At 37.5% G+C, this 24,763-nt stretch overlaps 1 protein-coding gene across 2 annotated transcripts; it reads left to right on the top strand.

Annotated features, from left to right (window-relative positions):
- Window positions 1–312: 312 nt before the first annotated feature.
- Window positions 313–24,763, top strand: ebf2 (EBF transcription factor 2). Of its 2 annotated transcripts, XM_065284467.1 has the most exons (17): window positions 313–1,259; window positions 3,147–3,303; window positions 3,635–3,692; window positions 3,955–4,010; window positions 4,120–4,193; window positions 5,070–5,138; window positions 15,347–15,428; window positions 19,076–19,217; window positions 20,085–20,215; window positions 20,312–20,438; window positions 20,610–20,698; window positions 20,782–20,847; window positions 20,951–21,122; window positions 21,276–21,461; window positions 21,536–21,703; window positions 22,562–22,618; window positions 24,064–24,763. In XM_065284467.1, exons 1-17 carry the CDS (start codon window positions 1,129–1,131, stop codon window positions 24,093–24,095), a joined length of 1,797 nt encoding a protein of 598 aa, XP_065140539.1. In that variant the 5' UTR covers window positions 313–1,128; the 3' UTR covers window positions 24,096–24,763. The 2 variants fall into 2 exon arrangements, with proteins under 2 accessions (XP_065140539.1, XP_065140540.1); XM_065284468.1 differs by lacking the exon at window positions 22,562–22,618.

Raw genomic sequence — 24,763 nt, 5'->3', positions numbered from 1 at the left:
TGTTTAGTTATTTGAGCCCCACGCACAGACAATGACCCCATCCAGCAGCCAGAAAGGATGGAAAAGCCGCTCCTCATCGAGCATGCGCTAAACGAGAGAGGAAATGGTCTAAAAAAAGTTGAGAAAAATCTCATTGTTTTGGCCGTCTGCTGCGTCTGCGCCCGCAGATGTCAGATGAAACTCATTTAAAATTCGTTTTCTTTGTAATGGATACTTTTACTTTGTAAATTTAAAACCAGCACATGCAAAAGTAGTTTATAATGTTGGATATGTTTAAGTTTAAAATCACTTTATCTGTAGCAAAAAAAAAAATATACTAACATTATCCTATCCTATCCAAGATTTATTGTTAATACATTGTGTATATTGTATTATGAATATAAATACGCATTTTCATGTATTTGATACATTTATTGCTGCAATCTGTATTTTAGATAAATCCTTATTTTTGTTTATTATTTTTATGTTTATTATTTTTGGTGTATGTGTTCATTATGTAATTATATAGTAAAAGAATATGTTAAAATGTTAAACCAATAAACTGTGAGTTATCTCCATAAGTCCAAAATCAGATGTCAGGAAATCGACCTGAAGCGGGACGCCTTTCTTTACAAATACGGATTTGCCCCTCCTCTTTCTTCAGCTTTGCCAGTGCAACCCATTTATACCCTAGGTCCCAATAGACTCCGGCTGCATCATCACGTTCTCATGGTTTTAAAGATCCCCATCCACAGCATCCTCACCATTTACAATCTGCGTGCAGAGCTTAACCTCCAGTCACGAGCCTCTTGTGGATGTATATCGTGCTTATTTTCTCCGCTGAGAGGATGCACTTGTAGAAATAGCTACACCTGCAGAGATATACAAATCTTTGGGAATTTAATGTTGCTCCGGTTGAACAGGTGAGCGCACGGAGGTACTTCAACAATGAATGGTTCTCCAAACAGGACACATATACGCCAAGAAAGCAGCGTTTCAATCAACTTATGAAAATAATAACGGAGAACACCGCAGATCTTTTGGAGAATCTTCGTTGACGGGAAAAAACTGAGTAAAACTTGACAGTTTGTTGAAGTCTTTCTGTCGTTTTGCACAGGAGGTTACCTTGCCCTGTCGATTTTGTTGTAAATGTTTGGAAGTCACGATCACCCGGACAGAAACATCACCGGATCGAAAGTGCAAACTTTTGAAGAAATGGATTCTGTTCGTTCTTGGGTGCGAACTGTCGGCGTTATTGATGCAAACATTGCGGCACAGAGGTACTTATCCTTTTCTAATTTGGCTCAAGTGTTTACCCTCTTAAAATTAGGTGATTAAAAGCTTCGTCAAAGTTTGTAGAAGAACAATTTCTGCTTCTACAAAGAACTTTTAGTCAAAGGTTCTTTAAAGAATAACATTTTCTTATATGTTTATAGTCTGTAGAAACCCCTAAGAACCTTTTAGGAACAGAAAGGTTTTGTGGATGTTAAAAGTTATTTATGGAACCTGACAAAGAACCTTTTCCGAACCTGTGTTTTTAGTTTGTTAAGGCTGAAAACACAGATGATTTTCCAATTAATGCATCTGCTAACAACAGTAACAGTTTTAAAGTAATTTATTTACCATACAAAAAAAAAACAACAACAACGGCTATAGGTTTCAATCAAGTACAGCCTATTAATTTAAACGCACCTCATGCGCAACATAAAATTATTAGCGCTATTATTAGCCTATCCTATTTCCGCGCGCCTCTTTGATATTAAATTTAAAGTAGGCTATATTTTAAGCAGTATTGTACACTTGCACTCGTGATAATAATACAGCAACAGGTCAATGTTTTTGTGTGTAAATTGACACCGGAGATGAATAACATCAGGGTTCAGTTAGACACGAGGCTCAGCTCGCCTTCTGTCCCGCACTGAGTGGCTGAAGGTGAGGGAGTCACGAGCCGAATGAAAGACACTAAACAAAACAAGACAATACAACAAAACCCTCGCTGTCACGCGGCAATTCACACATTAATAATGTTATCTTAAGACGCTCGTGCTCGTCATTTCAACGGCGATTGTTTCTGGGCGTTTTCATTCATTTTTCTTCATTGCACATTTGACACAATTTCAGAGTTTTTCTTTTATAGAAAGTTAAACAGGCCTACTTTATAAGTCGATGTGGTTAATATTCTTTATATAATTAATAATCGTATTAAAATAATGAAATAAAATAAAAATCAGCAAAAAAATAAAATTGTGGTGGTTGTGATATTGATAAGCGCATGTTCAAAACTGCCCTCTGTCAAGCAAATGTAGGGTTAATCAAACAGATTTATTAACTAAAATATATGACGATTTACATTTCAATCGAATTCAAACTATAATAGTAAAAAGTTTATTTTTGTGGTTCAACAAGTTTAGCCTAATTTATGAAAGTTTGACCTTTTTTATATTATGATATTGCTTCAAATACCAATGTTTAAACAATACAAAGACGATTTTTACAGATTTGTCAAATATTGGATAGTTTACAATAACACAAAAAACCTTTAAATCAACTTTATTGAAAGCAACTAATACACAGATTAACCATTAAATAATGTAAACCTATTATCTTTTCTTATATAAAACCTTTATATAATACATAATATACTTTAAAGATTCAGTACTGATGCTTTATCTGTATAAAACAAGAATAACATGACGTGAAATACACAATAATAACATGCTTATTGAATGTTAATAAGGCTATATGCATGTTTGCATGTTTTTTTTATAAAAGTTACAAAAAAATCATCAGCCATGTTAATAGGTAAAAATCACTGATTCAGTAGCAATTAAACTAACAGTGTCAATACAGTTTCTGATAAGGCATAGGGAGTCTTGCATAAACTAACAACAGTAAATCTCAACTGTGAAGTGACAGAACTATACAATATGTTGTTTACAATAGCTTGTGTTAATTTTGTGTACGATTTAATGAAGTAACAACTAACATCTCTGTGACAGTCCATTCACAGAAAGAGATTTTTATCTCCATATGTAGATGAGTGTATAGTTGTTCTTTATCATCACCACATCTATGCATTAATTCATGTTGGGTTTATGGAGTGTCAAGCTATAGTGAATTGTGAATGCAATGTGTAAATAAATGAAGTGTTTGTTGTTTGCCCACAGTGGAGTGTCTTTATCCCGTGCTCACTTTGAAAAGCAGCCTCCATCCAACCTCAGAAAATCCAACTTCTTTCATTTTGTGCTGGCACTCTATGATCGTAATGGGCAGCCTGTTGAAGTGGAGAGGACGGCGTTTGTTGACTTTGTGGAGCAGGATAAGGTATATTTTACAGTGTGTTTCACACTAAAAAATAAGATATCCAGCTATTATATGAATGAATAAACTGAATTACTGGAATTCTCCTTCAATGTCCTTGACGTTTTTTAGAAGCAGGTGTAATTTTAGGTTAGAGGTGTTTTTTTTTTTGAAAGATGCTTGATAAAACCTAATGCAAGTTCTTAAAATTAAAAGAAAAGCAGTACCAGTTATGGAGCGTTGAAAGCACATCTTACAGTAATGTGTTCGCCATTGCTTAATCTGTAATGTATTTTATTGCTATTTTGAATATTGCATCATCAGATTCTTTCTATGTTTGTCTTTATTGGAACAGACGGGAGAAAAGACAAACAATGGGACTCATTACAAACTTCAGCTCCTCTATAGTAATGGTATGTTCCTCTCTTCTGTTTGCCTACACCTATAAGGTGTCTGTATCAAAAAATCATCATTTCATATGTTTTTTATTTTTGAAACGTACTAATAAAGCCATTATTACATACAATAATGTTTTACTTAAGTATCTCAAACCCATGACTTTTCAATGCTCATGCAGTGATCTACCAGATAAGCTTCATGACTGTATTTATCTGATATGAAGTTATTTTCTATGTCATCAGTCAGGCATCAAGTCTTTTGTGTGTTTGTTCACAGGTGTTCGCACAGAACAAGACCTTTATGCACGTCTCATTGATTCGGTCACTAAACAGGTAAAGACCCTTCAGATTCTGTTTCCAAGGCCTTCTAGGCACGAGAAATATCTTTAGTGTTTTGCTCTGTAATGTGACTCGATTTAAACTCTTGTTCTCTATGGTTTAGCCCATATCATATGAAGGACAGAACAAGAATCCAGAAATGTGCCGTGTTCTGCTGACTCACGAGGTCATGTGCAGGTAAGCTTATCCAACAAATGCAGCAATGCACGCAGCCATAATTCGTAAAGTTTTTTTTAAATAAAATAATAAGAGAAAGGACACCATGCTATGTCAACACTATGTAGAAAGCATTATATTTTATTATATTTTGCATTATAGTAATATCTAAATAGAGGTTTGCACGACACAATCATTTTCAGGGTGCATTGCTTCTTCTTTGATCTTTACTGTAAACCTGCAATGATGCATCACAGAGAAATGCATTATGGGTATACCGACCAGCATAAGCGAACACATTTTATGTACAGGACCACATCACATTGAAGAGAATATAAAGCAGCTGGGCTAAGCGAAAGAAGGACAGCAAGTGTCACAGGAGACAGAAAGGACAGGGGGTGTGCGGTGACCTCAGGCGTGAGGACAGCATCAGGGAGGGCAGAGGGGGAGTCAAAACGGGCCTTGCCCCCATTGTGTAGCCAGCAGATGCCCGAGTGGGCGCTCACAGCTGGTTAATAACGGAGCTGATGGGGAAGGGGGTGCGTAGGGCAGGCGACACAGCTGGGGAGTGACTCTGTCTGACGGGGGATTGCGGGGTAGGGCAAAATAGAAAGCATATAGGCAGATGGCCAAGGGTGGGGGGGCACTTTTGTTATGCTGGTGGTGCTGGGGAGGAGGAGGGGAGGTTGCGCACAGACAGAAGGGTCTTATGATGGTGCGTGTGTGTTGTCTTTGTGTACACTCGTGTTCATGTGTCTGTGTGAGCAGGGGTAGAGCTTGATCATTCACAATCAATGTGACAGATTGCTGGTCTGCCTCTGAGCCCCTTAATTATGTAAGTTGTAGTGATGACACACCACAAATCTTTACCATTCTGTTCTCTATTTTGATACGCAGTCGCTGTTGTGAGAAAAAAAGCTGTGGGAATCGCAACGAGACACCATCTGACCCTGTTATCATTGACAGGTAAGTCCAACAGTTTTTTTAGGAAGCGAAAAATGACACATTTGAGATTTGGTTGATTGAAGGCAAAGTTGAGATCTCAGTTCGATTTATGAGCGAGTCTGTCATGTTGGGTTTCGAGATTGTTGCCTCATCACCATCAGTTTCTTGTTTACATGTTTCGCCCACCACACCCTTAAACACAACTCTTCAGTCATAAATATCTACCATATGTGAGATTTTTTTAGTGTCTCACAACCTGATCTCTCTCTTTTAGTTTTACTGTAATGCCACTCATACATAGATCTGTCTTTTTTTTATCTCTCCGCTTGTTCGAGCTAACAGTGTTTACAAAGTGTCTCTGAGGATCTTTCTCAAAAGCGGAAAAAATGAGCCGTCATCTTTCAAATTTTTTCCCAGAATTCCTCTGCACCACAGCTGGTTTTTTATTCTTAACTCGTTGAATATTCTCTATTCCTCTGTCTCTCTCTCTTCCTCTCTCTCTTTATCCTTTTTATTTGCTAAATTCCCCAAACAAGGCCAGACTTACCCAAAGGTTCAATAAAACCAAAAGCATCCGTTTTTGGTATCGACAGATGTTATTTCTGTATCAAGCGCAGCATAGATGTCTTTGTAATGACTTAAACTAAGAGTGCATATATTATAATAAAAATTGAAACATTTTTCAAGTGCCAAAAATGTATATAGATAAAATTGAATAGAGCTTACATTGGTATAGATTAGCACCCATCTCCATTTGTAATATTGTTTAGTAAATAAAGAAAGATAGCATGCTGGTAAGGAAGTGTAATACATTTATTGGAAGACATTTAATACTAAAATAATACTAATATATATATAATAGCCTATTTCTTTTGGCAAGCCTAAAATCCAATTTTCGTCTTACTCTACCACCTACAACCTTTAGCCTAATATTGATATAATTAGTCGGGCCCATCAGGACACCCGCAGTACATATGGGAATTGAACTCCCATAGCACCTACAGCCCCCTCCTTTTTTAATCTGTGTCCGTTTTGTATGGACCTGCTGCTCGGTCTGTCTCTCTCCTATCCTCCCCCTTTCTGACCCCCGTCCCAGCTAATCCTGTTATTAGTGAAAGGAGAGAGAATGGCACTCAGCTGATCCTCAAGAAGGATTTGGTCACATTATGTTGCTCACAACTTTTCCCTGATGGCACAGATTGGTGTGATATTGATATTGTATAGTTGATTCTAAAAATGGTAAAAAATATGTACCCTAGCTGTCACTGGTGCTGTTCCTTTTTAAAAATTACAGCTTTGCACCTACAGAGCTCATATTAGCAGCTCATAAATTGGTACCAAAGAGAGCTTATTAGTATCTCAAAGGTATACTGTAAAATGATGTCTAATTAACATATGTTTTTATGTTATTTTAACGTAAAAAAATAAAGTTAAACTATTTCAACTTGTTATTATAATTTATGTAAATTTATTACAAGTCAAAACTTAAAATAGTACCTTGTATTGACTTGCAAAATCAATGTAGCATTTTTTTACAGTGTACACATTGGTACTGCATGGCACATATTAGGACCTTTTAAAAGGGTATTGCCCCATTGACAGGTGGGGTACATATTTTGACCATTTTTTCTAACAGTGGGTCAAGAAAATGTGTACTTTTATGTGGTGTCCATCCAGACTTTAGCTTTCATACACTTACAAGACCAACATTAGACAGTAGATGCGTTGTAATTTATTTAGAAGTTACTGATGAGGACAGGAATGAAAGGTGAAGTGACAACTGAATTGAGCTGTCACTTCATCTTAAAGTTACGCGAAATAATACACCTAAAATGGATTTGTAAAATCTGTAGAGACACTGTTGTTGTATGGAAGGTTAGTAAATTCAATGTCTCCTCACTACAATACATCTGAGAGTCTCCTGTATAATTTCGGTAATAAATTCTCCTTGAGTACCATCTGGAGGGTTAGCAGGTCAGTACTGAGATCAATACAGGAATGGATGTTACCAATGGGGGTTGAGAATTGGGAATCAATACCTTGCAATATCTCTCTAATTGATTGTTCTTTCCGGTGGGTTGTGAGAAAACAAAGGAGCCGATAATCAAACTAATCAATATGATATAATTTTGTCAATACTTGGCCTTGTAACATCCCCACATACACACTTACACATACCTTAAAGGGATACTCCACTTTATTTGAAAATATGCTTACACTCTAAAAAACAAACGGTGCTATATAGCACCAAAACAGTTGCTTTGGATCGTAACGATAGAAGAACCATTTTTAGTGCCATATAGCACCGGTGAAGAACCAGTGAAGCACCAGTGAAGCACCAGTGAAGCACCTGTGTAGAACCATATAGTGCTATGTAGAACCATATGTGGTGCTATATGGCCCCTATATGGTTCTACACTGGTGCTTCACTGGTGCTTCACTGGTTCTTCACTGGTGCTTCACTGGTTCTTCACCGGTGCTATATGGCACTAAAATGGTTCTTCTATCGTTACGATCCAAAGCAATTGTTTTGGTGCTATATAGCACCGTTTGTTTTTTTAGAGTGTATTTTCCAGCTCCTCTAGAGTAAAACATTTGATTTAGCCATTTTGGAATCCATTCAGCTGATCTCTGGGTCTGGTGGTACCACTTTTAGCATAGCTTAGCATAATCCATTGAATCTGATTAGACCATTAGCATCGCGCTAAAAAATAACCAAAGAGTTTTGATATTTTTCCTATTTTTAACTTGACTCTTCTGTAGTTACATCGTGTACTAAGACCGACGGAAAATTAAAAGTTGTGATTTTCTAGGCAGATATGCTAGGAACTATATTCTCATTCTGGCGTAATAATCAAGGACTTTGCTGCTGTAACATGGCTGCAGCAGGCGTAGTGATATTACACAGCACCTGAAAATAGTCCCCTGCTATTAAAAGTAACCAAGGGGACTATTTTCGGGCAGTGCGTAATATCACTACGCCTGCCGCAGCCATGGTACAGCACCAAATCCTTGATTATTACGCCAGAATGAGAGTATAGTTCCAGATCTGTCTAGAAAATTGCAACTTTTAATTTTCCGTCGGTCTTAGTACACGATGTAACTACAGAAGAGTCAAGTTAAAAATAGGAAAAATATCGAAACTCTTTGGTTATTTTTTAGCGCGATGCTAATGGTCTAATCAGATTCAATGGATTATGCTAAGCTATGCTAAAAGTGGTACCACCAGACCCAGAGATCAGCTGAATGGATTCCAAAATGGTAAAAATCAAATGTTTAACTCTAGGGGAGCTGAAAAATGAGCATTTTTTATTTTTAAAATGTGGAGTGTACCTTTAAGAAATGACTTAAATAGAAAATGAGGAACTCTTAAATCTAAGCATTTAGGATAAATGCTATCCATGTTATAATGCTTTATATAAAGGTGCTTCACCATTTTTGGTGCGCTTTCGACCACTTTTGAATGTGGTTTAAAGTGGATGAGCTCAAAACTTTTACACCCTGTTTACACTTGTATTTAGCATCGTCCAATTGTGATCCGATCGACCAAAACGCATCTTAATACCAGATGTTTACAGACACAGGCAATAGTTTGCAGTAGGTGTTACTCAATAACACAGTAGCGGTGTAAAATTTAGACTCGCTTGCTTGTTTTGTGTATTTTGATGTAACTTAAAAAATATTACATTTATTCCAGTGATATGTAACAAACACATACAGTTTAGTTGAGCTACCACTCCCATGGTTTGGTCAAATATATATATAAATATATATCATATATTTAATGTAACCCAATACTTAGGTTTGTCATTTTTTGACCCATCATCATTTTGTTAGGTGCATTAAATTTGATTTGGGTTTAAAGGAAAATATGGATTTGTTTTTCATATTTGCTCTATTTAAAAATGTCCAACAAATAGCATTTTTCTTTGGTTGTTTTCTGAAGCAAGTAAAAGATGCCTGGTTTAAACAAAGAATTGATCGTTAATGTCGTGATTGTAATATTTTCACAGTGGCAAAAACGGTAGAATATTTTTCCTTTTTTTGTAATCAGTCTGCATAATGTAAAGATCATTCTGTAAAAATATCAACTTTATATCTTTAATATGACCAGTCAAAGATCGAAATCAATGCTCCTAATCTCATTATTAGATTATTATAATCTGGATTTCACAGGCGGGGTCACATATTTATGCTCTGCCTGTGTGTGTGTGAGAAGTCACTGGAGCTTGACTGCTTAAATTTCTCTAATGAGTGATGCCCACCCCCCTGATGGTACCCCGGCCCCTCTGTTTGTTTATTTGTGTGTCTGCTTAGCAGTAATCTGGTGGATGATGGTCTCCTGATAAATCCCTTAACATATTTTTTTAGGATTTAGGGTGCATTTCTCAGAACAGAAATCTGAGTCGACTAATCTAATATGAGAGAAGATTTTAAAGAGAGATCATTGTGTGTGTGTGATGAATGTGTCAGGGCTCAGTGCAAGGCGAGAGTTGACGGGACCATTGACAGCTTCACAGCAGGCCTGCTGTGAGCCGTGTCAGTGTCTCTCCTCCCTTCATCCTTTCCAGCACGGTTTCCCCCTCTGCTTTCCTCCTGTCTGCATGTGTGCACATTTGCTCCGGATTAGCCACGGACATTATGTTACAGCACCTCTGAACGATCCCATACCCACATCTTCACGTATTGTCTCATTCGGTTTTCTTTTATCACACAGCATCTGTTAAGCAGAACTGTATTGATATTTAGACTCTGAAAACGTTACACTTTAGATATTAAGTCATTGGCACTTTAATACTGTCTAATAGCCATCCAAACAAGACAAAATTTGGGCTGTCAGTGATGTCTAACTATAGCCCCTCCAAAAAAAATGTAAATAAATAAATGAAAGCAAACAACTTGTTATTACTATTGATTCCCTAAATTATGGAATTTCAGACATCTTACAAGTTATTTAGTCAGAAGCGACGTGTAACCAAATTGAAGTTTATTTTGGTTAATCATAGCTGGACTATATCAGGTCTAACATATATGGTGAAATGCGGCTATTGCTTGTTGAGTATCATACGTCGATTTGCATTTGAAGACGACATGCATGGTAAAAGTTACAGCAGCGGTGCAGTCATCATTTTATATTTGCAGAACCAGGGCTTAAAATTTCAAATATAAACTTTACAGCTAATTGTGCTGTTTCGTTAGTTATTCACTTGTGAAAAAATAGTCTGTAATTTCTCTTTTTCTTATGCCGTATGTTTCCCCGCTCTCTTCTCTAAACTCGTGTGAAGTTTTTGGTTGAAGACGTTCAGTTGAGTGACTGGTGGCATCCTCCGTCTCTCCACCCCCCTCACCATCCTCAATTTGGAAACAGATGTTGTTTGTCAGATCCTATCATTAGTGGCTAATTAAGCAGACATCTCTTCTTCTCTTCTCCTGTCTGCCAGGCTCTTATTCATGCGGAGAGCCCTGCCTTTGTTTACCCACACTGATGAAGGCTTCTGCACACATTTCATTCGCTGTCTTGTGCATTATTCACATCAATCTGTACTTAAATAGTCACACTTGGTTGGAGAGTATGAAGCATTTTAACAAATATATGCATAAAAAGTTCCTCTGGCGATATCTATATTCGATGACTTAAAATGACATCTACCGATACTGATAGATACAGAAAGTTTTGCTCTTTAATTCTTGTTTTAAATGATTATGTCGTGAAATATAGGGTGATATATCAGTGCATATACACATATATTGTGACCTGACCCAGGTTGAGTTTATGCATTACCACAGTGGCGACCGGTGACTTCTTTTTCGATGGCCTTCGATGCAAAGTTCCTCACAACATGTATGTAGCCCGTCATGTGTGTGGTTCCTTTTTTCAAAATATGTGTTCTGCGTGTCGAGTGAATCTATGTGCATCACGTGTCTTGTCAAAATAAGTGCCTGCTGCAGATGCGTCTAAAGGGTTTATGATGAAATAGACGCTCACGTTTGCCAGATACTCGCATAATCTCATGCGTAATCAGAGTTTAGTGTTAAGGGAGTGTCTTGCGTGTATTTTGTGAACGTGAGCGTCTCTTTTATCATAAACGGTTTTGACGCGTGTGCAGCAGGCACTTATTTTGACAAAACACGTGATGCACATGGTTCACATGACGCAACAAACACATATTTTGAAAGCACAAGGAACACACATGACACTCCAAACACTTATTTTGAATTAGCGCCCCTCGGATGAGCAGTCATGAGCCGCCACTGCATTTCATGTAGAAAACAAAAAACTTTGCTTTTAAATTATAGATTAAAAAAAATCATAAAAAAGTTGCCATAAAGAAAACAAACTTTTTTTAGAGAGTTTATACAGTTAATATACACTGACTGGGGGTTAGTATCAGTTTTAATAATGCATTGTTATTAAAATGTCTTGTAAAGAATCCATCAATGTCTATTAGGAAAAGCTTTTATTTTTCTTAGTGCTGGAGGTGAGTGTGAAAGGTCTCAGTGTGGTATGTGAAGACGGAGGTATTGGTTTTTGGAGCCGCTGTGTGTGTGCCCCGTTAGCGGGGTCAGAGGTTGGGAACGTGCCCTGTTAACCCCTCGACCAGTCTGGCCCCAAGTCTGCCAAGGGATTTTGAGAACCCAGGGTATTTATGACTGCCCCCAACTAACCCCTGCTACCCAACACCTCCAACATTCGTCCCCCACAATCCTTTCCAACAACACTGCCAGTCAACGGATACAGATCCATTTATTCTCATACCACATATCAAAATGCTTTCTAGCATATGGGATTCGGCATTTCTCATTCAGTTTTCAGGTTTAGCTGAACATTTTATTTCTCATAAACAGCGTCTTATAAAGTATAAAGTGTACATCTTCTCGCTCACACACATGTGGTGTACAGTTGTTGAAGTGTTACCTCTGAAGCTTGTCAGTGTTTCGATACCGCACATCTGGTTTCCTAATTTTCCTCCCTCCCTCCACCCCCCTCCCGCTCCATGTCATGACACTGTTTTGTTTTTCTAAGATGGGTGGGAGGGTGTGAGATAGACAAGAGGAAATACTGATGAATGATGGTCCTGAATCTAAAATATCAACATTCCCGCTCTTAGCCTTTATTTCTTTGTTTTGGTGTTATTTAAAACTATTAACTATGACTGTAATATGTTTTATCGAGTAACAGTTTAATCTTTGGGATTTTGCACATCTATAAAGAAATTATTGTGTAATATTTTAATAATTAAATTTTAACCATAGCTATGCTGTTTTATGATTTTTAATACAAAAAGCGAAATAATTATGAATAATAATGAATACCTGCTTAACAGGTATGTGTACAATATTGTCTAAATAAAAGAAAATAACTTTTTTGACAAGATAATACCATCATCTGTAATATGTGCATAGTAATCATTTAAATTTTAACAATATATTTCAATTTACCTTTACATACAGTACATCTGTATGTTTATATGATAAGTATGAGTAATATTGCTCTAATATAAAGCCAGACAGGTGCTTTAAGATCTCCCTCCTCAACATGTAGTTGATAAAGGTGGCCAATAAAGGTGGCATTTTTTATGATCGATGGGTGCTACCTGTAGGAAGAATGCTAAACAAAGATCCAAAGAGCCAAATCATCGTAGTGCTTTCATGTGTCAGTCCATACATTCATGTTCTTTCATAAGCTTTAAGTTTTCTTTTATAAGTTTAAAGCCATTTGGATAAAACCAATTTTGGGGGTTTTCAGCAGGGAAATTTGTGCACATATGAGCCATTTTTCTGCTTTTCGGGATAAGCAAGTTGTCACCTTCAGAATACGACGGCCCCTTGCCGGGCGGCTCGTGTGCGGTGTTGAGAAACAGAGCAGATGCACACAAAGCCCTCTGAGAGGTCTGCACAGAGACGCCCCACTGAGACCCTGTGCAAACTGACCCCACTTTTAAGATGAGGGCCTGTCTTTTGTCTGTATTTCCCAACCAGTGATTCTGATCGAGGAATCAAGAGCTGTGCCATCGTAGATTGATTTGTCTGGCGATATCTGTAAAAACAGTCATCCACTTTGATTAATACAACTATTACATATTAACGTTGTAAGAGCGTTGATTTTAGGTTGCATCCACAAATATAGCTTCCGGAACTTGCAGGGATGTTATATTTAAATAAAAATAACTTGCACAGAACATTTCCTTATGGTTATAATAAGGTTATTTTTTGCAACCATAAAACAACGTCCACAAAACGTCTTGGGAACCAACAATCAAAAAAATGGACTGATTTATTCTAAAAATGGTTAACAAAAAGATGTAAAATACTGATCTAAGTTTTAGTGAGGGTTCATTTTAGTGATAAAACGTTGCATTAAATTGACTTGCTTAAAGGGATAGTTCACCCAAAATAAAAATTCTGTCATCATTTATTCTCTTTCATGTTGTTACAAACCTCTACAAATTTCTTTGTTCTGCTGAACACAAAGGAAGATATTTTGAGCAATGTTGGTACTCAAGCACCATTGACTTTCTTAGGATTTTGTTTTCCTACTATGGAAGTCAATGGTGCTCCTGTTTCCTGCTTGATTAGTATTTGATTACATTTTAACAGGTTTGAGGGTGATTAAATAATAACATAATTTTCATTTTTGTGTACGCTAAGTACTTTAAGTGTTTGTTTGACAAATCAACAATAACATCTCGGATATGTGTTCAATATACATCGCGTAATGACACTGAAAATGAAAAGTTTTGTAATGTGAATTACAAAATTAAGCAGCCCTCACAACAATGAGAATCGCACGCTGTTATTAAACTTTTACATATGACACGACAGAGACGGAGGGGTGTTGTGCTGAAGTAGCAAGGTTGTCCTAATTAATTATGCACGATGGCTCTAATTATGATGCAGCGAATGGATACATGGCAGAAGGTGCGAGGCAGTGAGGCTTAGAGATTTGCATGCTAAGTGAGTGGGGGAGTGACTAATGCATGTTAATGTGTGGCTGGCCGATGGGCTTTAATTTGCCCGCTTGCAGCTGTGCGTTACAATTTCATAATGGAGTGAAAAGTTGATCGTGTGGTTAAGGTGTAAAGACTTGAGGTGGACAGAAACAGTCTGTGGAAGAACAAAAGAGAAAGTTTTCTGTATTAAATGAGCTTTAAAAACTACAGCTGCTACTAGGGAAGTTGTGGTTTGGCTGGATACTGTTAAAATTTATATTCAAGCCATATTTTTACCAGCTGTGGCATAATTATTCTTTAATAATAATATTATTTTGTTTGAAACATTTATGACCTTATGGTAAAATGTACAACATTTCAGTCTTTAAAACCAGTCCATCATAGATGAAACAGAAATTTTGGGCATCTGGGCCCTTCTGACCTGTTACAGAGGTAAAATATTTCACACACGTGCCTGTGCTCTTGATAAACACATTTGCACCCATTGATGGTCGTGTTTTGGATTTTCTGCTTTTTGGGTTCAAAAATATTCTCAGGAATTTCCCATGCATTCAAATTCCATACTACTTTACAGAAATGCTATATTCGCTAACATTAGTTAGTTAATGTGAACTAATAATATTAGTACATGCTAATTTCTGAATTTGCCTATATGTTGTTTTAAATCAAAAGTTAATATTAGTTTATACAGACTATAAACAAACTGTATTGGAATTAAGAAAACATGAACAAAGATTAATAAATGCAGTAAATACATATTACTCATTATGTATAATGTATAGTTACTATGATATTACTGCACTATAAATCCTCTAATCCCGAATATGAACACTACAGATGGAAAGCTAAACTAATTGCTGTCTTTCTGTGAAATCCGCTGGAATGTCTTGCACTTTTACACTTGGGATTTTGGGACTGCAGTAAAACTGGGTTGCCATAGTAGCAGGACACTGTGGCAGCGCAATTTACTTCTGGGATTTTAAGGCTGTCCATCTATACTTCTTCATCCATTTCATCTCTCCAGATGATGCTGCATCTATCTTTAACACACACACAAGCAAACACACGCACCCACGCATGCACACACATACAGAGTATGATCATGTTTGCTTGTTTTGTACAGTCTGTGAAAGACTTCATGGTCATATTGTCCTGTGGGAAGTTGTTTTTGTGTGGGTTTCAGTGCGTTAGATCATTCATGTGCTGCTTATAAAAGTTCTACTCTTCTTTCAGTCTTGTATGTCTATTCAGTTGGCATTCGATTTTTGTGTCTTACAGATTTTTCCTGAAGTTTTTCCTGAAATGCAATCAGAATTGTCTAAAGACAGCAGGAAACCCCAGAGACATGAGAAGATTTCAGGTATTACTCGCTCATCTCTGTCTTCTTCACTGTCTGCACCTATAAACAAGTAAATAGATTGGTTTATAATTGCTCTTCTGGACATAAATAAACATCACTGTAAAAATAACTAAATATTTAGAACTGTTTAGAGAGAGAGAGAAAGTAAAGTAGAAACAGTAGTCCAGTAGGACATCATCAGGATGTTGTCAGTAGATTTGAGTGATGGACTCCAGATGGTGGAGGTCAAACTCTGTGATCCAGGAAGTGTTCACTGGGGAATCTCCTGCTTCCCTTCCTCTCACTTGTCTTTCACTAGCAAACCTTCTGTCTGACATTTCATCCCTCCATCATCTTCTCTTTACTCTTCATCTTCGTTGTTTTTTCTGCATTTGGTTGAATTTTTTCTTTGCAGTGAAAAATGACTTTGGGTCTCGCTGCGCTAATCATCCATACAGATGTGTTTTCTTTCACTCATTTTCTTTAGAAAGTTGTCACATTCACATATCTGTTGCTCTATTTTAGTGTTTTTTTCTGGTGTGTTGTTTTCACACGTAAACTCGGATGCTCCAGGCAAGCTGTTTATCTCAGTCCTGTCTAAACTATTTTGATTTCAACTGACTTTGGACTTAAAAGGACACAAATTTTCCGGCTCCCCTAGAGTTAAACATTTGATTTTTACCATTTTTGAATCCATTCAGCCGATCTCCGTGTCTGGCGGTACTACTTTTAGCATAGCTTAGCACAATCCATTGAATCTGATTAGACCATTAGCATCGCGCTAATGCAATTGCACCTTCTGCAACCATGTTACTGCAGCAAAGTCCTTTTTTTTATCTGTCTAGAAAATTGCAACTTTTAATTTTCCATCGGTCTTAGTACACAATCTAACTACAAAAGAGTCAAGTTTTAAGTAGGAAAAATATCAAAACTCTTCGGTTATTTTTGAGCGCAATGCTAATGGTTTAATCAGCTTTGTCCAATGTCATACGCTGGACACACACTGTCTAGTGAACAAGGCCGTAGCCAGGATTTTTCAAATTCCCGAGGACAACCCCTACATTTTTTTTTATTATTTATATTTTTTCCAAATTAAAAAATAATAATTAACACGTCCAAACTACGACATAGTACAAATGTAACTGTGTCTGTGAGAATTTTTTTGGTGACTAAAAGCATCCAAAATAAATCAATGGTTACATTTCATCATCTGAAGTGTAAGTCACTCTTTGCCTAAAAACTGCAAAACTGTGTCATTTTTTTTCAAGAAGCTTCTTAAATTTAGTATTGAGTAAACTTTAATTGAGTATAGAAGGAGTTTATATATAATATGGGCTTTTATTGGCTGATTTTTCTTCAATATTCAGTGTAAGTCACCTATTTCAAAAATACATTTTTGGTTTTCTAATAATTATTAACTAAATTAGTCAGTTTGGCACAGGTATATTTTTGGTCTACAAAAGCAATTTCAAGCATTTAACCATGCACCTTCAGATTAAATGATTTTTAAGATCATAGTTAACATTTTAGTCAAGTGACCTTAAACTTTTGAACAGTAGTGTAGTTTTGAATCTAATTGGTAGCTGTATTGCATCTCATATTGTAGGCTATTTGCTGCATAACCATAACTCTCCCCTTCACCCACTGCTCGTTGAGTGGAAAGAATGATACATCCTCTCGCGTCAATCTCCAACCACACCAGAAAAGATCGCTAGATTTGTCTTTTTTCGCTTTTTTAAGTCGCTAAAGGGGTTTAAAAATGGCTAAAACTAGGGACAAAGTCATCATCAAGTTGGCAACACGGCACTGCTGTGTGCATGTTTATACAGTGTACGAACTTGAACTAAGCCTGCTTCTGGTTGCTTAACAATGGAAATTCAGCCAGTCATCATTGGGTATGTGGTTGTCCCACCCAGGGCCGGCGCTAGCTATAGGCAGAGTAGGCAAATGCCTAGGGCCTCAAGCTTGGAGGGGGGGGGCTCCATAACTGCAAATCCATGTGAGCTAGTCCGACAGCAATAAATACAGTTTTAAGGTGAGTTCGACTTTATGCGTCACCGCCGCCCTAAAAATCGCAGGCGTTTGACATCAAAGTAACGTGAGAACGATTGATTAGCAAACTCCTCTGTATGATTTCTCGATTCGCTCTCGCGGTGCATTAATATCATCCACCTGTCGGTTCTTGCAGCGCCTCATGAAGTTAAAGAAGCCTAGATGAACAGCATTCAAATCTCTGCAGCTGACCCACTTTGAGTGACGCTGAAAGCGGCTATCACGTCCTTTTCCTGCTTAACAAAAGCGGGATGCAAAGACAGTTTAGCGCATGATGCAGGTATTTTAAAATAATGCATTTAAAAAATAATCTTAGCTTTCTTCCGTTTATCAAGGTCATTTCAGGACAGATCAAACTTGCACCCTGTTGACTCTGTTTAGACATTTTGAATGCGTGTGCATGATAGCATCGCGCGGGGAGCTGACTATCAAAAAAAGTCAAGTTAAAAAAGTATGTATTTAAAGTCAAACAGCAAACAAAACTGGCGTTGTTATGGATATTTAAGGTATAAAAAGGTATTGAAAAACATATGAATATATCCATAGATAGTCTAATAGATAACTTTATACTGTATATTGGTTCAGTAAGGGGCTGATCACACAAAACGCGTTTATGGCAGTCGCCTTTTTTTAACGATATTCTATGGGCAGGGAGCGTTTGAGCGCTGTTTATGCACGCCGAATGCCTTGCTGTTTTTGCCGCCGGCCGCAGCACGCGCTTTTGAAGGAGCGCTGAGCAGAAAAGCGCCCAAAGTCATTTGCGTCTTTCCATTGTCCAATCGAATGAGGGGAGAGGCGGGCCTTTTGTTGTGGTGACGGAGGTTTACAGTTGCTTTGATTTCTTACAGGGTAGGAAAACACTTTCTCAGATTATTGTGAAAATTAGAGGGGTGTGAGGGGCCTCCAACATAAATTTTGCCTAGGGCCTCAAAATATTTAGAACCGGCCCTGGTCCCACCCCCTCTAACATACACAGGCCAATCATCATCAGTTGAAGAGAAAAACATTGCCTGTCTGATAGTCTACTCGCTTCAGTGAGATTAACGCGCAACATTTTAATGTCAGTAACAGTAACGACAGAAATGTATTTGATTATTCGTTACCGAAAAAATAACACCGTTAGTAACGACGTTTATTTATAACGCCGTTATTTCCATCACTTCACGTGATGGTCCGTAGATGCAAGGATAATGGTTTCGTCTGCTATTTTCACATCAAAATGAAACAAAACTTCAAGAAAAACTACCGAGGACATGACCTCGGTGTCCTCAATGGTAGCTACGGCCATGCTAGTGAACATGTGTCAGTCTCGTTAATTCTGTTGATTTTTCATTTTGTTTGAACTATCCCTTTAATGTGGATAAGAAAGTGAAAAGAAAAAAATTTATAAATGCAGTCCAAGCAAGATAAATACATCAGATTTTGTAGAATTGCTGTGATTTTTCTGCACTTTAGCTCTTTATAACAACTGATTAAACAAGGACAATAAAACAATTTATTTTAAATCAAAAGTAGTCATGAAATGAAGTGTTATCATTTCACATGTTATGAGTGTTTAATATCATAAACAGACACTTTGTTTATAATTCAAATGTTTTTTATGTGCATTTGAACAGGTGGTTCTGTCGACCACGATCAGTGTGGATGGTCCTGTTTTAGCCATTTCTGATAATATGTTTGTACACAACAACTCCAAACATGGACGTCGTGCACGCAGAGCAGATTCAGGAGAGACTGGGGAGACCAACATGGAATATGGTAATTATCAGAAGAAATGCTGTTTGTGCAGTACATTTTGAAGCAAAAGTATTTTTGTTTTAATAATAATAGCATAAGAAAAAAACTTTTGAGTTTTTAGATGCTCCCAAGGTTTGTTTTCCTACTTTTCAGTAAGCAAAAACCGTCATTTCACCATTTAGGTACCCAGTATAGTCTGGCTATTAGCACCTTTAGCCAAAATAAACCTGAATTTCGTTTCAGCCAAAATAACTTGTGAGATGTAAGATATTCCAACATGTAAGCAAAGTCAAGAGTGATTACAAAGTGTTTTGATTTTTAATTAATTTATTTTATTTCTTTTATTTTGAGCTATCGTTAAAAGTCTATACATTTTTTACAGACAGCCCACATTTTGCATTGATTTAGCCATCTGGGCTGTGTTTGTACAGCTATGAAGCTGTCCTTAAACACCTTTTGTTTGTAGTTTGTGGTTTATTGTCACAATCACCTTATTACAGAGGGATATTATAAAGGGATAAAAAAAATCTCTGTCAGTAAAAAACTCTGGAATCCTTTACTCACCCTCGTTGGTATAAACCTGTATACATTTCTTTGTTTTGCTGAACCCAAATGAAGATATAAAAAAAATGAGATCTGGGGCACCATTCACTTCCATTATATAATTTTCTCCTACTTTGGAAGTCAATGGTGCCCCAAATCTGCTTGGTTACAAAATTCATCTAAATATATTCCTTTGTATTGGGCGGAACAAAGAAAAGTCTTCAAATTTGGAACAATTTCAGAGTGAGAAATTGATGACAAAATGTATATTTTTTTGTGAACTATCCTTTTACATTAGACTGTAAATACCACATGGGTTAAGTCTCTCCTCTCTCTACATTACAGCTACGCCGTGCATTAAAGCCATCAGTCCTAGTGAAGGCTGGACTACAGGAGGTGCTATGGTGATTGTTATTGGAGAGAACTTCTTCGATGGGCTTCAGGTTGTGTTCGGGAGCATGCTGGTGTGGAGCGAGGTACAAATGAAAAAGCATCATGGGTATCTTTTGAGAATTAACTGAAGGCTTCAGTCTCAACAGCTTTAAAATAATTAACTGTTTGTGTTTACACAGTTGATCACTCCTCATGCCATTCGGGTACAGACACCACCCAGACATATACCTGGAGTTGTTGAAGTCACGCTTTCTTATAAATCAAAGCAGTTCTGTAAAGGAGCTCCAGGACGCTTCATTTACACAGGTAAAAAAACAGTAAACCCTTCTTTTGGAGGATTTTTTCTTCTGTCCTTTAAAGCATCATTGAAGAGATCACACCTAAGTTAAATTGAATGGGACACGAGTTTAGTCTAAAGGTTATTATCTCTGATTCATTTCGAAAAGCACAACACTGACTTTGTTTTGTTTTGTCCAGCCTTGAATGAGCCAACTATCGACTACGGCTTTCAGAGACTTCAAAAGGTCATCCCTCGACATCCCGGTGACCCTGATAAACTGGCAAAGGTGAGATTATGCTGATAATATACACACATACACACTAACACAGATGTACATGTATCTCATTAGTATTTCATTGATGTCTTTAGGAAATGTTACTGAAGAGAGCAGCAGATGTTGTGGAGTCGCTGTATGGAAATTCACCCAGCAATCAGGTAACCAATGATAAAAAACACTGTGATGGGAATTTTGAAACAAGAATTTGCTGTTTATTACTAAATATATTTAAATATTTATCTCCATGCTTATTGGGTATAGGACATGTTGCTGAAACGGGCTGCGGATATAGCCGAAGCTTTGTACAGCGTACCTCGGCCTCACAGCCAGCTGCAGGCCATGCCAAGTTCACCGGTACACGGCAGCGTCATGGGTCTCAGCTCGTACCCGACACAACTGGGCGTGAGCATCGGAGAACAGGGCAGTACCCAAGGTACAAAAATCTCAATATGTGTAATCTTTAGATTTTGACAACCATTTAATGAAGCATGTGACCTTCCTTCCGTGATTCATGGGATGTGTAAGACCACAGAGTGTTCATTTCCAAAATATTTGTGTATTGAAACCACATTCTTTTTTACTAAAGGTTACAGCCGCAACTCGAGCAGTTTGTCCCCACGAGGTTACCCTTCATCTTCAACCCCTCACCAGTCGAGCTATGGGCCCGGGGGAGGAATGGGTGCCAGTTATGGGGCGGTACCCATGAGCAGTCTTGGTGTCCCGGGGTCACCTGGATTTAATAGTACCTCTCCAAACAGCTCTCCTTATGCCAGTGAGTATCTCCTATTTAAAACTAATTTTCATTACAAATTTGCAATATTCTGATTGTTTTATTCTCTTTTCCAGTCATGCCATCCAGCCCCAATGTACCAGGGTCGAGTTCATCAACCTCCCTCCTGCCTTTCTCATCTTTTCCGTCTTCTGCAAAACAAAAAAGTGCCTTTGCTCCTGTCCTGAGACCCCAGGGTTCACCATCACCTGTCTGTCCAACATCAGGAGGAAACAGCTTCAGAGGTGATTAATAAAGAGGTTTCAAGTAATTAATAAAGATACTACAGACCTTTATTATAGTGAAGAAAAACACAAATTGAATTTGAATTGCCATTATATATGGAAATTCATGGGTTTGGCTATTCTACTAAATTCTGTTTGCATTCATTTTTATTGCAACACACCAGACTTATTAAAGCCTTTCCTATGGAGATCAATTTCTGCACAGGGATGGTGTCTTTTAGGAACAGAAAAGATCCATTTTGCTCTAGTTTGTCATTATACACTCACCTAAAGGATTATTAGGAACACCATACTAATACTGTGTTTGACCCCATTTCACCTTCAGAACTGCCTTAATTCTACATGGCATTGATTCAACAAGGTGCTGAAAGCATTCTTTAGAAATGTTGGCCCATATTGATAGGATAGCATCTTTAGCAGTTGATGGAGATTTGTGGGATGCACATCCAGGGCACGAAGCTCCCGTTCCACCACATCCCAAAGATGCTCTATTGGGTTGAGATCTGGTGACTGTGGGGGCCATTTTAGTACAGTGAACTCATTGTCATGTTCAAGAAACCAATTTGAAATGATTCAAGCTTTGTAACATGGTGCATTATCCTGCTGGAAGTGGTCATCAGAGGATGGGTACATGGTGGTCATAAAGGGATGGACATGGTCAGAAACAATGCCCAGGTAGGCCGTGGCATTTAAACGATTCCCAATTGGCACTAAGGGGCCTAAAGTGTGCCAAGAAAACATCCCCCAGACCATTACACCACCACCAGCAGCCTGCACAGTGGTAACAAGTCATGATGGATCCATGTTCTCATTCTGTTTACGCCAAATTCTGACTCTACCATCTGAATGTCTCAACAGAAATCGAGACTCATCATACCAGGCAACATTTTTCCAGTCTTCAACGGTCCAATTTTGGTGAGCTTGTGCAACTTGTAGCCTCTTTTTCCTATTTGTAGTGAGGATGAGTGGTACCCGGTGGGGTCCTCTGGTGTTGTAGCCCATGCGCCTCAAGGTTGTGCGTGTTGTGGCTTCACAAATGCTTTGCTGCATACTTGGTTGTAACGAGTGGTTATTTCAGTCAAAGTTGCTCTTGAATCAGTCGGCCCATTCTCCTGTGACCTCTAGCATCAATATGGCATTTTCGCCCAAAGGACTGCCGCATACTGGATGTTTTTCCCTTTTTACACCATTCTTTGTAAACCCTAGAAATGGTCCAAGTAACTGAGCATATTGTGAAATACTTAGACCGGTCCATCTGGCACCAACAACCATGCCATGCTCAAAGTTGCTTAAATCCCCTTTCTTTCCCATTCTGACATTCAGTTTGGAGTTCAAGAGATTGTCTTGACCAGGACCACACCCCTAAATGCATTGGCAACTGCCATGTGACTGGTTGATAAGATAATTGCATTAATGAGAAATTGAACAGGTGTTCCTAATAATCCTTTAGGTGAGTGTATGATTCAATTTTCACAGGAAGGTTTATTGTAAGAGGGCCATGTAGGGTATTTTCAGCTTAAAAAAAGATGTTTTAAATGTCCTACACCAGGAGTCTCCATCCTATTTGTGAGGAAGGGCTACCACAATGGATAAAACAATCTGGAGAGCTACTTTTTTATATAGTCTACTCAAAACCTTTTTCTTTTACTTGTTGATTTTATTTTATTTTATTTGTTAACATGTTTTATCATTGTTTAAAATGTTAACATACATAAAAAAGCCAAGCTTATATAAAAATATCTAACAAAAATAATTATAAAAATGGAGGCTATTAACAGAATGTGCATTGGCAGGCACCATGTTGGAGACCACTGTCCTACACAATCTCACAGTAATATGTACGTATGTGGTGGCTAATATATTAATTTGTACGATCACATTCGTACATTTTGTGCAACTTGCTTTTGCCTGTCACATTGGGGTTAGAGGGCGGAGTTTCGTTATTATTATTATTTATAATTATCATACGTTTTTGTATGATTCACCTCATATGAATTAGCCAACTCATAAAATACTTACACATTTCCGTGACATCAGGCTAAAAAGTCCTATACGAATTTTATCTCATGGCAATTCTTACGTATTTTCCAAGGTGACTTTTATTCATTCATAGGACCACATTCGTACATTTTATCTGACTTGCTTTCACCCGTCACAAAAACAAAATTTTATGGGTGAAGTTAGATAATGTAAATGTAATAATGAAATAATATAATATTTTTACAAACTGATTTGAAAATGATCTCTTACTGCTGGATTACAGAAACTGAATACATGAGTATATATAGTCGTATACATTAAACATTTAATCAGCTGTTTCTGTTGTTTTGTTACTTATACGTTTTTCTATTTTCTTCCAGCGATGACAGGTCTTGTGGTTCCCCCGATGTAGAGGATGAACCTGTACCAGTCCCAAGCTTCACATACAGAATGACTGAGGGTATCTCCTATTCCCACCTATTTATATTCAAGCCACATTAAGGGAATAAGATAGATTTCCACAGTCTGTTTACGCAGTTGATCTAGTTGATGAAGAAGAAAACTTTCAAAAGCCTCCAGGACAACAAAAATATATTCATAACCTTCATAAGAGATCTCTACTGCAAACAAACCTGAGGGATGAGGTTGCCAAAGAGATGGCATTATATGAGGGCCTTCAACCAGAAAATACCAAAAAAGAGGTTGAATTTCTTCATGAAACAAGCACATATTCAGTCACAAACTGAACAGACTCTCACAACAGTGACGGCCAGAAGCTGGGATACCGAACATGTCCGAAGCGTTTACAGTAATTTCACAGAAATCGTTGCTTTGCTAAGATTTTTTTTAACACACAAAAGATCCATACATGGTCGGAAATTTAAACTGTGTTTTAAAAGTATATATCAAGCATTTCATTTAGAAAAATACGTTTATTTAGGTTTAGTTATATGAGGTAATTTCCTCGTATATTGACTTATTTAATGACCAAAAAATGATATAAGTTATATTTTTAGGTTAAGCGCTAATATAAGAAACTTTGAACTTGATTGTATCTGCTATTGTTTGTTATTATCTGTT

The sequence above is a fragment of the Paramisgurnus dabryanus genome, chromosome 5 (assembly GCF_030506205.2).
Source record: "Paramisgurnus dabryanus chromosome 5, PD_genome_1.1, whole genome shotgun sequence".
In the NCBI taxonomy this organism is placed as follows: Eukaryota; Metazoa; Chordata; class Actinopteri; order Cypriniformes; family Cobitidae; genus Paramisgurnus; species Paramisgurnus dabryanus.
This window is presented reverse-complemented; position numbering and strand designations above follow the sequence as displayed.